This window comes from Trichosurus vulpecula, chromosome 4, assembly GCF_011100635.1.
Source record: "Trichosurus vulpecula isolate mTriVul1 chromosome 4, mTriVul1.pri, whole genome shotgun sequence".
Lineage (NCBI taxonomy): Eukaryota > Metazoa > Chordata > Mammalia > Diprotodontia > Phalangeridae > Trichosurus > Trichosurus vulpecula.
In genome coordinates this window covers 293,837,218-293,851,169 of record NC_050576.1, presented here as the reverse complement: position 1 = coordinate 293,851,169, position 13,952 = coordinate 293,837,218, and the positions used below count along the sequence as shown (strand labels likewise).

The 13,952-nt window shown below is 37.3% G+C and overlaps 1 protein-coding gene across 1 annotated transcript in view; it reads left to right on the top strand.

Moving 5' to 3' along the window:
* CCNYL1 (cyclin Y like 1) overlaps positions 1-13,952 on the top strand; it is a 71,265-nt gene that overhangs the window by 54,915 nt on the left and 2,398 nt on the right. Inside the window, exons 7-9 of the mRNA XM_036757364.1 lie at positions 7,894-8,013; positions 9,939-10,105; positions 12,252-12,414. Coding sequence (XP_036613259.1) covers positions 7,894-8,013; positions 9,939-10,105; positions 12,252-12,414 — 450 coding nt within the window. The remainder of the gene's footprint in view (positions 1-7,893; positions 8,014-9,938; positions 10,106-12,251; positions 12,415-13,952) is intronic.

The following is a 13,952-nucleotide window of genomic DNA, read 5'->3' as shown; positions in this document are numbered from 1 at the left end:
CTTGGATCTCTGAAAAATATTTTTATACTTTAATAGTCTCTGATTTTATCAGTGTATGCCTTCTCTTCACAGACATACCTCGAAGCCTCACTGCTTAAAGCCTTCTTTGCCATGTATTAATGAACCTATGCTGGTCCTTGGATAACTGGATGGATCACTAACCTAACTGGCATTGTAAGGCTCACCAGAGTTAGGTGCTTCATTGGCTTATCAGCTTCAAGAACCTAAGGTCACTTCCACATAAGAATAGGGTTTGGTTGCTGTCCAAACTCCTTGGGTGTAATAATTGGCATTTCTGTGGTACTGTAAAAGGGCTTTTGCAAAGCCCTTTTTATATATTCTCCTGTGAAGTTCCCAGGTGAAGAAACCAAAGCTCTATCTACCCAGTGTCAGAGGCAGGATTTTAATCCAAGTCTTTCTAATTCCAAATATGGCTCTGGATCTACTCTGCTTTACTTACTGCTCCCATCCCACCTCCCAGGGTGATGTATCTATTTGTTTAATGCTTAATTTATGTCTAATGCTTTGAAGTAGATTTGGGGTAAATAATAGTAATAGCTTATGTTTATATAGTATTTTGCTATTGCAAAGCACTTTCCAATAATCTCTTTATTGTTATAATAATCCATGAATATTTTTGCCTATTTCATAAGTGAGGAAATTGAGATTCACAGAATTTAAGGCAAAGATGATGACTCAGGTACTGTTTCCTATAGAAATGTAACTAATATAAAGCAGTTGTCACAAAAGAGGAGGGGAAAAAAATCCAGAAATGCCCTTAGCCAGCAAACACTTATTGTCCTTGTAAAGTGGAGAGGGAAAGAAGGTGAGGACAATACTAGTTTAGAATATAAGCTCATTTGTAAAACACTCTGGAGGAGGATGGTGGAAGATTATAATTAATATTACCTTATAAAACAGAGGCAGTAGCTTGGCCATTAGACCCAACTAAGCCACATTTAAAACCTTGGCCTGGACCATGCTGTTTGTTTACCTAGGTTTATTTCTTTTTGTGTTTAGAAAAATCCAAGATAAGTCATTTGGAAGGATTGTATGGTATGCATGCAGGTCTCATTTTTGTCTGTTGTTAATGGCATTTTTCCCAGACTCGAAGTCTTGTAACTAATCTTCCCTGTATTTAGTATAACGAGTCCATGTTTCTTCCTTTAAAATGTCTCAAAACAATATCGAATTAATAATGGTAATAATAGCTAGCATTTACAGATTAACAAAGCATATATATTCCCATTTGATCCTCAGACAACACTGAGGTATAGGTCCTGTTATTTTCATCTCCATTTTAGAGATGAGGAAAGCAAAGCTTAGAGAAGTTAGTGACTTGCCCAGGGCCTCACAGCTAGTAAGTGTCTGAGGCAAGCAGCCCCAAGGCCACCATTATCTACTGTGCCACCTTGCTGCCTCCAACCACTTTCCACTATTCCTTAATGTTCCCCTTTATATTGCAGCAAATCTAGTGTCTTCACTGTCCCCCTACACAATTCTTGCTATGTCTTTATTCACTCTTTCTCCCTCTAGCTCTCTCTTTGTCCATCTCTTCAAATCTAATCTATCCTTCAAAGCCATGCTTTAGTCTAATAATATTTCTTATGCAACATTATTCACCTGGCATTTAACACTTGGTAACTCTTTTTAAACACCTTTTGTTCTTAGTACAACAGAAACCATTCCTTATTTTATGTTAATCCTATTTCCTCACCTGGGTATGCTCCTTGAGGAGCATACTTTTCATATATAACTATTTTACATGGTTCCTAACAGCACAATACAGAATGCATGGTTGGTATTAAATTTTGAAGTTCAGAGAATTTGACTCTGAATAAATGGGAGTAAAATCTATTGTAAAGAAACTCCAAAAATTACTTAGTAAGGTTTTAGAGACTGAAATATAGTTGATAGTAATCCCACAAGTATAGAAAAAGAATACAAAGTTAAGCTGACAATATGTATTTTTAGTTTAATTCTAATTAGCAGAGTTAGACTATTTCAGTTATTCCTGGTGCTGTGTAGCTAGTTTAAGCAATTAAAGTGTTGATATAGAAAGTTGATTCAACTAAGCCTTATAATTCATGGATATCAGTTGGGGGGAGCAGTAAAAGTTTTAACGGGACATTTAAAAGCCGTGTGTGATGGTGAATTTCTTTAATATTAAAGACTCATAACAAAGTTTCTTTATTTTAAAAAATAATGTTTTAAGTGTGCCAAGGAGCACTAGTTGACATCTGTAAATAAATTCATAGATTTAGGACTCCAAGGGACCTTACATACAGGTCATAGGATCAGAGATATATGTCCTCTAGGCCAACCCCTAATTTTTATAGAGGAGAAAACTAAGGTCCCCAAAAGGTTAAGAAGCATTTCCAAGGGCAAATAGTGGGTTCAGGGCCAAGATTTGAACTCCTTTTCTTCCAGTTCCATGCCCTCTTCCACTGTACCCTCTTCCATACTTGACTGATTCTAGTGTTCCTTCCTCATCTATGCCTCCACTTTTGTAGGGCCAGAATTTTCTTTTGGTTGAGAAGACTAGGAAGTAAGGTGGGAAGCAGGAAACTGGGGTACACCAACATTAGGAATATTGCCTTCTCTTTAACCATCGTAGGAAGATTTTCCCCCCTTGTCTGGGCAGTGCCACAGGACTTTGCAAACTCCATAGCAAATAAAGAAAAAAAAGTTTAAATAAAGAAAATCATAATCACAGAAGTATGCACCATGAGAGTTACAAGGGTCCTGAGATAAAACAAAAAAAACAACCTCTTCTAGGTTTATTGATGTATGACTATGAAATCATCGAATCTCTCCCCCTCCTCTTTTACAAATGAAGACACTGAGACCCTGTGAAATGACCTTCCTTAGAAAATGTGAGAGACTTTCTGGACACTGATGATTGTTGGTTGTAGTTTTGAATAGTCTCTGCAGTAGACCCAGGTAGTCTCTAAGCATTAGTAATTACAACCTTTTTATTCTGGCAAAATACAGAAAGGGAGTAGTAGGGCATGAGAGTAGGCAAGAAACTTATGGTGGGTCACTAATGCTTCTGCCATTCCACCAATTAAATCTTCAGTGACTCCTTATTTACCTTTAAGATAAACTATCGACTTAACAGCTTAGAATTTAAAAACTTGTCACAGTCTGGCTTAAGCCCATTTTTCTAGATTATTTCATACCACCTTCCTATTCACTCACCATATTCCAGCCAAATTAGCCTGCTTGCTGTTCCCTAACTTTGTATTGCACCTCCTGTCTATGTTTTTGCACACACTGTCCACCTGAGCTGGAAATTACTTCATCCTTACCTGCCTCTCCAGTTCATCTCCGATGGGGGAGCTTTTCTTAATGTCCTGGTTATTCCATGCTGTCTCATATCTTGAATTTTTTTTTTTTTTGCATTTACTCACCTGTTTACTTAGTATATTTTGGCCTTCCCCCTCCCCAAAGTAAGCCTTCTGAGGGGAGTCACTTTTTATTTTTTTGCCACTAATAGGCTTATAATAGATACCTGTTAAATTGGATGAGAAATCTGTTTGACTAAGGAGCTTTTCTATACAAATGCAAACTCAAATTCTTGAGCCCTTGGAATATAGTTTTGATTGGAGTAAGAAGACCTTGGAATATGAAGGCCAGAGTGAAATGAGATAGCAGGAGAGGGGCAACTGTGGACAACCAGGGGGCATAAAGTGTTTGATGGACAGACAAGTAACTGGTAATACACCAAGGAAATTTGACTGCCCTGTGTAATTTCTCCTGGGACTCAACATTATTCCTATCATTGAGTTAAGATCAGAACTAGTTTGGAAGGCTGTAAACTTAGGCTTTCCCCAGCTAAGCCTGGTTTTGTCTAGTCTAGCCTCAGCTAGGCTAATTCATCTCTTATCTGTTGGGAGGAGGAGGGGAAAAGGAAGAAGAGGATCTGTATGTTCATGCGCCTTCAGCCTTTTCAGATATAGTATTTGAGAGATTTTCTCTGTTGGACCCTTAGAACTTATTCCCAGTGAAGTTAAGAGCTGGCCGTTCGGATAGCTTTGAGTACCTATTTTAATGCACTATATATTTTACATATATACTTACATATTATATGTCATATACACACAAATAAATATATATATATACACATACATATATATACACATATATAAAATACTGGTATCTATTTATATGCCATATAGCTCATTCCCAGTTCATTGAGAGTTCTCACTGATTACACAGACCTTTTAAAATGTATAAATCTAAATTAATACCCCCAAATAGGTTTTTCTGAGTAGATGATGATTTGCAACTACATTTTACACATAGGTGGCTGTTATTAAATTTAAATTAAGAAAGTGATATTGATATTATTTGTTTGGTGCTATAAATTCAGTTATGAGTATCATATTTTATTATATGCAAAATCTCAGTCATCTGCGTTTGGATGATTCTCATGACTGTTGACCTACAGGATACTTCCAGCCTTAAATTCAACTATCTAAAAGTAAGGGGCTATATATATGTATGTATGTATGTATATAACAGAAAGAATACTAAGAGAGAAGATCTGTTGACCCTTTGCTGTCATTACTTAGTTCTGTGACACTGAGGAAGTCACTTTATCTTCATGAGGCTGTTTTATCATTTGTAAAATGGAATTGAGCTAAATTGTCTCTAAGCCCTATACTGTGTCTATTGGAGTAGGGGTCTCTCCCCCCACCCCGCCCTTTCCTTCATGAGGTTGTTTTATCATCTGTTAAATAGAGTTGAGCTAGATTGGCTCTAAATCCTATATGTCTGCATTGGTGTTTATGTAGTGCTTACTCTGTACCAGGCACTTTCCCTTACAGATCCTCACAACAACCCCAGGAGCTGGTTATCCCCATTTTACAGATGAGTCAACAGAGGCAAACAGGTTAAGTAACTTGCCCAGGATTACATAACTAGTAAGTGTCTGAAGCTGAATTTGAACTCGAGTCTACTGATTACAGGTCCAGCTTCTCTGCACTGTACCACCTAGCAGCCCCATATGAAACCTCATATCTTGGGGATTCCTTTTTTATATTCAGTAAAAAGCTATGACTTTTCAACATTTTATTAACCAAAACACTTAAAAATTTGGGTTTGATGTTCCCCTCTTGACCCCACAGATCTTCAGTTTTAATAACCCAGGCCAATACATCAATCCAAGATCAATAAACTTTGCAAAGTACATAATAAGAAAGCAGTTAAAGTTGGGTCTGGAAAATTTTTGCTGTACCTCTGGGGAGAAAAGTAAATTTTTTTCCCAACTATTTATGGCTGACTTAAGAAATTCACGAGGTATAATCACTATTTTTAAAAGTAAAGTTATTCTTATTCAGCAAACTTTTATTAAGTATCAGCTGTGTACAAAACACTGGGAAGTACTTACTTTTCTAAGCATTAGGGATACCTCTCCCCCCCTCCATTTTTTTTTAAGATTTTGTTCTCAGAGAACTTAAATTCTAATAGGGGAGGTGGACAACATGACAAAAACAGTACCTGACATTATTAGGGAGTTGTAAAACAGTGCTATAAGAAAGTCAGTGGGGAAGGTCATTGTGGGATTAGAGAATCAGGAGGCTTTCATGAATTTTTAAGAACAGGACTAAGAACATCTGAGTACATTAATAGACACAGGGAAAAGGAGTCAAGAGAGAGAGTCATTGAAGATGTGTAAAAGGGTAGGGGGAAGGCATGGGATCAGAAAAGCATAGAAAATTATCCTTGGTGAAGATAGGAAATCTCTTTTAGGATCTTAGAGCTGAAAAGGAACCTTAGGGGTCATCTAGGCCAGTCTTCCCATCTTACAGATAAGAAACTGAGGCTCCAAGAGGCGGAATCAGAGCCTGGCTTGCTCTTTTCATTATACCACACTACCTGCTTCTGGAGGGTAAAAAGAGTAGGTGACACTCCAAATAGTTGAGAGAGTTGATGTTAGGAGACCTTGGTCACCTCATTGAAATAGAAGAAGCGAGGTCACCTGGGGTGGGGGTGGGATTGCAGAAGGTGGGTGGGGTCTTACAGTTGATGGCGAGGGTAGGAAAAGAAAGATTTGGAGCAGCCATTGTGGGGAATGAGATAATGATAGAGTCAGAATTGTTCAGCTCCAGATATCAGCTTCATTTGGTGACTTTTCCCAGTGATTGCTTAGCATCCCTACAGTGATAGGAAAGTTGGTGGAGTTTATTCAGCAGCGAAGGATAACAGTGTTGGGGGAAACATCAGGTCCCAGGGACAAAGGATTCTAGTAGGGAGCACATGAAACGTTAAAAGCAGCAGACAGGCCTGAAACTCCGTATGAACTCAGAGCCATTTCTGGGTTGACAGTAGGTACTAGATTAAAAGAATAAAGATGGGTCAGGGGGCCTTAGGGTGTGATAAGGGTTAAGCCACTTTAGTGTGAGTCCTCTAGATGGAAGGATTCAAAATTGTAAATAGAGAGTAAATTTTGAAATTGAGTCATTTAGAAACAGAAAATACTGGTTTCTGGCAAAGTGTGGTGATTTGAATGTTCTGATTGATTAAGCTCAAAGAGCAAATGATACAAGTTTGTTGTTCTGTCTGATGTAGTTAGCTAGCCGAATAAATCTGGAGGGTGAGTTCTTAGAATGAATTTTTTCAGGTGAAATGTTTTTATAGGTGAAAATTATGTCATCCTTGGCTCTGTTGCCACTGCTTCAGGTGAGTGTAAATGTAGATTCAGAAACTACAGATTTGCATTTCTAGCCTTAGTCCTCTAAGCCCAGTTTCTTTAACAAGTATTTCTCAGTTTTGCCAAGATTATCCATGGCATAGAGGTTTATACTTTAAGCAGCGTTTTATAACAACATCATTTATACATTATAACCCAACCCCCGGAGAAAGGTAATGATTTTTAAAAGATTATTTGTTCTGTTGATAGCCCAAGGTGAAAATGGAAATTAAATTGTTTTGGGGAATGTTCACTTCTTCATTGCAAGGTTTATTATACTGCTCCTTTGGAACTAATTCAGCCTATTATCTGCCTTTTTTCCTAAGAATATGACTCTTAACTGAATTTTTGTATTGATATGCTCCTTCCTCCCAACATGGGAGATCATAGAAACATTTACTGTGCTAGTACAGATTTCATTTCTAAGCTAATGCTTTCTTCTGTTGTACTCTGGTTACATCTACTTATTTTAAAATTGTTTTGGTACTTGACTAAGGAAAATAAATATAAGATCAAATTCCTATGCAAACAATCAAACTTTGCCTATGCAGAAAGTAAGATAAAGGCACTGGTGGACTAGGAAGATGGGAAGGGTGGGGGCAGGAATAGGTAGGAGTCAGGAGTGTAAGTATGAAAGTAATCAGTGATCTGATTCCTGTTCCTAAAGAAAGTCTTATCTTTGGATTATCTATTGATATTTGGGGCTAGGTGAACAAATCTTAGTAAAGGTCCTCAAGCTATGGTTTTCAATTCTTATTATCTAATGTTTCTTTTCTTTTTTTTTTAAATCTATCACTGTTCTATTGTTGTGTCCCCCAACTATAATCAAGACAGAGAGAAATGAACCTGGGCAAATCCTCAGGTTCACGCTGCTTCATCTTCTCCTCATCCCCACGGGCCAGATTGGTTTCAGGACAGGCTCACCTTAGAGTGAACCTGAACCTTTAAATTAATCCTGGAACTGGCCTGTACTCCTGAGACTCTTGGAGCTGGGGTGACTGAAGGGCCAGTCTGGATCTCCTAAGGACACTGGCCTTAAGGCCTTGGTGAGGTACAAGGTCCAAAATTGACTCATGACATGGAACACATACTATGTACACTCACTATAACAGCTGCACATTTTCTTAAAAAGCATATTTTAAAAAGGACTTTTTTCTTCCTTGGGCGCTAAGTGTTATTGTTTGTTTTTCTTTCAGCGCGATGATGTTCCTGATGACTACTTCAAGCACGATCCTGATCACAAGCATATTTACCGATTTGTTAGGACACTCTTTAGTGCTGCCCAGCTAACAGCAGAATGTGCAATAGTCACTTTGGTAAGGCATTTCTCCTTTTGAAAGGACTCTTTTGTTTTTACTTTGTATCCACATTGTATGTCCTGTTTTGTCATATTAAAAATAAAATCCTTAAATGACCAAGTGTCAGCCAGCCAGTCACAGAAAAATGATGTATGTGTTTTAAAAGTAGTCAGCGTGGAGCTCACTCACCATTCCATCAAATGCCGAGACACCGCAGTGGTGAGAGTCAAAGGTGGAGAAGACTGAGCTAGGGTATAAAAAAGAAACTTTTCACCTTTGTGTTTGATTCAGGTTTCAGATAGTTGGCAGTTCATATCACAAAACCAGAACTGCTGTTGAAAGTGTCAAGAGGCCCCCAAAGTTGAATGCACACGGGAATTGAACTACTCCATAATATGTGGAAGGGCTAGCCAGAGGAGACTGGCAAATCTGGGCTCTCATTCTGGTAGCTTTCACAGTCATTAAATGTATTTTTTGGAGTTGTTTTTTTGTCTTTATGTAGAAGCCTTTAACTAGGTGATAGGTATGTAGAGAGAATGTGTGTGGGTGTGTGTACGTGTATGAATATATATGTATATACAGTTATATAACTGATGTAGAGAGAATTCTGTATCTGTGTAATTTAGCTTATAACCTTGTCTGAGTCATTTATAGAATTGATGTTTGGTATTTGTAAAACACATGGCAATTTTGTGAAATGACACACTGGTAGTTCAGAGGGTACCAGTGACTGGCACCGCTTCTAGTTCATGTGGTGTCAATTTAGTGCATTTTGTGGTGAGCCAAAATAAGTAGCTTAAAAATGGTGCAGGTGAGGGGCAGGGGTGCAATTTGGACATACTTTTTAATGGACTGTGTTAGCAGGCAACTTGAAAGAACAATTATTCTTTTCACTAGCCAACCACAAAAATACTTTTGCGCTGCTTATTGTCTTTAGTGTCACTCTGCAAGTTAGCCACTGGGAGGCTCTCTTGACCATCAGTTTTCACCCTTAAAGCCAGAGTAGCATTCTAACGAGCCAAGCAAAAGCAACTAAGTTCTTCGGAAAACATATGTGTCTACAATCGTTCCAGTAGCTTTACACATAGTAGGCACTTGGTAAAAACTTGTTGGATGAACTTGAACTTGGCTTCCCAAGTGCTGTTCATTGTATTTAAAGATAACACTGTTGACCTATTGTATGCAACAGTAGGAAGAGTGCTGGATTTGCACTTGAAAGACCAAGGTCCTGTTTGGTTCTGCCATTTACTTGACCTTGAGCAAGTCATTTAATCTTTTGGGCCTCAGTTTCCTTATTTGTAAAGTGAAGGGGTTGGATTAGGTGGCCTAAGATCTCTTCTAGCTCCATTCTTTTAGGACCCTACTTTCAGTAGGATACATTCTTTCAATAGCTCCTTGATTGCACTGAGCCATCCACCTTTATGACCAGGAGAACACATTTTGAGCTGGCTGACTATGGGTTTGCACATGCAGAGTGGTCTGTATGGGGATGGAATCCATACATCCTTGGTTTTTGTTCTTTATTTTAATAACTGAGCTGAATGTTTGCTCATTGCAAATTTAATGTGATGCATTAAACTTTTTAAAAATATCATCAAATAGACAACAATTTTCCCAAAAGCAATTAATATTTAGTTTTATTTATAGATGTTTGTTGCTTCTAAGACATAACTAGAACACTGGTACAACCTGTAAGATTCTTTTTATAAATTATAGAACTAGAACAAAATTTTATGGTGCAAGTTGGTTATGAAATAAGACTATATTAAATTATTTGAAGTTCACATAATTAAATCAGTCATTTAAATTAGATTTTAAATTCAGTTTTAAGAATAGGTTAGTAAAATAGAGTTTTATTTTCCTGAGCTAACCAATTGCCTGTAATAATTTGTCATTGCATTTACACTGAACTAAAATTAAAGGCCAATGATCTGCTTTTTCAGGTTTACTTAGAAAGACTTTTAACTTATGCCGAGATTGACATTTGCCCAAGTAACTGGAAAAGAATTGTTTTGGGAGCCATTCTTCTTGCTTCCAAGGTTTGGGATGATCAGGCAGTTTGGAATGTGGACTATTGCCAGATCTTGAAGGACATTACAGTTGAGGACATGTAAGTTGTAAACTTTCTACCCTTTTCCAACTGTAAAATGAGAATTATTTACATAATATCCATTTTTAGTTTCATAAGTGATCAGAGAACCAAGAGACATGCAACCACATGTATCATCTTCCCTATCTCAGAACCCTGTGGCCATATTCCATCCCGTAATTTATTCATGGGCCATTTGTCTGTTTCTCAAAAGTAGTTAAATTATTATAACTTAGATTTTTTTTTGTAGTCACTTTTGATAGAATAGGAATTGAGGCTGGACCTATTTTTCATACTTCCATTTTGCTTCCTAAATCAGTTTTTCAACTGCTCTAGAAATAATTTGATGAAATTAAGCTTTCACTTGCTACGAAATACTTGGAATAATATTTCAAAGCCTGTTTATCTTCTCTCTTCGTGAGGTAAGTTCTGCCTTCGAAGGAGGAAATAAGGGACCTAAGTAGCTCTATTAATCAACAAATTCACTATACATATAAATGACATGCTGTTTGTGCTTGTGGCTATGTGTTTGTTTAAACTCACACAAAAACCTAGACTTTGCATGCTCTAGGTGTACTGACTTGTTTCAGTGATTAAACATCTATTAATAGACATGTTAATCCTATGAAGTGCTGTATCGCTACACAATTAAAATGTATTAGGGTGACAAGTATAAAAGACATCGTGACGTGCATTTATTCATGAAGTAAATCAAGCCCTGATCATCTCATCATCCCAACATGATGAGATTTACATTTCTATAGGCTTAACACCACATGAACAGGAAATTAATTTTGCCGGTATGTTTAATAGGACCCAAGGTGATGGAGTAAGGAAGCATAAAGCTTCGCTTACATTATAGAAGCTATCTGCAGAATGAACCATTGATTTTTGCATTTTTTTCTCTTCAGTGAGCAAAATAGATTTTTTAAAAAAGCTTAAAATTCTTATGACTTAACCAGTAAGTTCCTTTCATTCTACTTAGGACATTTTTAGTCTAATAAAGAAATATTAAGACTCCTCAACAAGGGCTGCAAAGACTATTTTTTTTTTTATTTGCTGACCTCTTGTCAACTTGTACTAGCCCCAGGTTTATGTTTACTTTTAGGAAGAGCTGATAACACCTTACACCTGCACCATTTTTCTTCTCTATGTTAGTAGACTTGCAGCCTTGCTATCTATACAGCTCAAGTTCACAGAGTGTTTCACTCTGAAAGGCAACAAAGGCTACTTTATAATGTTTATTAGAAGTACTCATATTTTAAACAGCAGAAAGCTTGACTTTCCAGGGCACAGAGGGATTTACATCCCAAGCCTCTGACGGACAATAAGACACAGGCCACAGTTTCCAAACCCTACCTAGAGCATACAAATGCACTGTCCCTGCCCTTGCCATGGCTCATTTTGTAAAGCGGGTTTAGTATGAGACAAATTTTATCTTTGATCTTTTTGCTTTTTGTTGATGAAAAGAGTATTTTCTTCTGTAGAACTGCCCAGGCAATATGTGTTAAGATGAGCAAAAACTTGCATTGTGCCCTTTGCAGGGAGGGGGAAAAGGGGGGGTGTCCATCTCAGATCTGGGGCTACTTATTTATTTATTTAATATTTTGGAGATGAATCCTTGTCGCTTCAAGAGGCTTTTTTTTTCTTAGAGATAATAGCAGTAGCTCTTCATAGATCCATTTGTTGCCGTGGTGATATGCCTACTTCTTTTGTTGGTCTGCCTCTACTTCAATAAACCCCTTCCTGTTATCAGCCTGGTGAAAATGTCTGCAAGTTCTTCAGAGCTAATAAACAGCATACATCATTCCTTTCATCTGATCACTATAGTGGGGCCTTATGAGAGTGAGAATGGAGGATGAATTGTCCAGCTGCACTAATGGAACTCTGAAGAATGAGCCCCCTAAGTCAGCAGCCTGAGAGCACAACAGTGCCCTAACCTTCTGCCCCCCGATATCCCCAACTCAAAGTGCTGAGATTCAAAAAGGACCATAAATAACTGTACCTTGTTGAAACATTAAGTGTATTCATCCTGCTGCTAGCCTTTATTTATTTCAAAACAGAATTTAGAACCATCCTGGTAGCTTAGAATGGTATTTTTAAAGGTGGACCGATACCTTGACTAAAATTGTTTAATATATTGTATTTCTTCTCTAATCTCCTCTAGGAATGAGATGGAAAGACACTTCTTGGAGCTCCTGCAGTTTAATATTAATGTTCCTGCCAGTGTTTATGCCAAATACTACTTTGACCTTCGCTCTTTAGCAGATGACAACAACTTGAGTTTTCTGCTGGAGCCCCTCAGCAAAGAGCGCGCACAGAAACTTGAGGTAATGGATATTGACGTTGTGTCACATAGCAAACTGTGACTGGCTGTTTCTAATCATATTGGGAGGTAATTTGAAAAACTGAAAGCTTTTACATTAGCATATTGAAGAGTTTAACCCTTTGTCATCAGCATTTCCTATGATGCTTTTGTGGCTTGAGATCTACAAAGGACGAAAGTTACAGGTGCTGCCCTTGAGGAGCATAGTTCAAATGAATGTATCAAAGCAAATAAATTTGAAATTTAATTTGCTTTTAATGACATGCAGTCATTTTTTGGTATTGTATTCTGTTATATCTGGGTATCTGCAGAACTTACTATGGTGATTGCTTTTAACTCAATTTCCAGGATTTTATTTAAGACATAGGTTGCTATCTGTTCCAGTGGAAGAAATGCCTACGTTGATATGATCTCAGTCATTGGTATGACCTAAACTAGACTGTCTTCAGCTATGTCACGAAGCAAGTATTCAATTCAGCAGTCATTAAATGCCTTTTGTGTGCGTGCTTATGATAGGTCACTGGACTTGGCATCTGAAGGATGACCAGAGTTGGCACTTGGCTCTGCTCCTGACTCGACTTGGGGGGATTTGAACATATTACTTAACTTTTCTGACCCTCAATTTGCTCATCTTTAAACAGAGAATATTAATAAGATATTGTGTCTCCGTTTGGAGGGCTCATGCGAACATAAAAGCAGATAGCATAAGTCAAGGACAGACTGCCCAAACACACTTCTCTCGGGAGCATAAGCTTATGGGACCAGTTGTATACAGTCACTATCGCTTGGTTTTGATTTGGGGGTGTTTTTGTGGTCATGGGCCTATATTTTTGTATAATCAATTTGTTGATGAAAATTAAAATGTATTATATTAAAAACAAAAGGTTATCATCATGGGGAAAATTTAAATCTAACATCTTTCAGTTGCATCAGTTTTTTTTTAAACTAAGCAGAGGATTGTACTCTAAAATAATAAAGAAATCACTGCTTGCTCTGAACTGTAATCTACCCTATGGACTTTTAAGGCCAGTTGGCACAATGTAATGTAGTAACACTATAGGCCTCCAGGTCAGAGGCGCAGTCATCATAGAAAAAAATCATTCACACTGAATGTGACACAGTCTTCTCTAAATTTATAGAGTTTCCATGTTCCTTTATTGATAGAAGCCAAAACACAACTAAATAATATTTAATGTTGACTTTTTTCTAATCAGAAACTTCCTGAAACTCAAGGTCAGGACCCGTTTATTTCTTAACAAAGTGAACAGTTGGCATTTTATTGTCTTTAGCCATTTTTTTAAAAGAAATTTTACTTTTTTCAATTAATGATAGTATACCTTTCTCTCTCCCTCCTACTTCCCAACTCCACTGAAAAAGAATGTAAGTCAAACAAAACAAATTCCTGCATTGACTGTTGCCAAAAAAAAAAAATGTCTCAATCTGTACTGTTTTTTGTGAATAACTTCAGTAAACCCCAAAGTATTCCTAAGTAATGTGATTATAAAGTACCAGGACTGATTTATATAAGCTGCCTATGAAAAT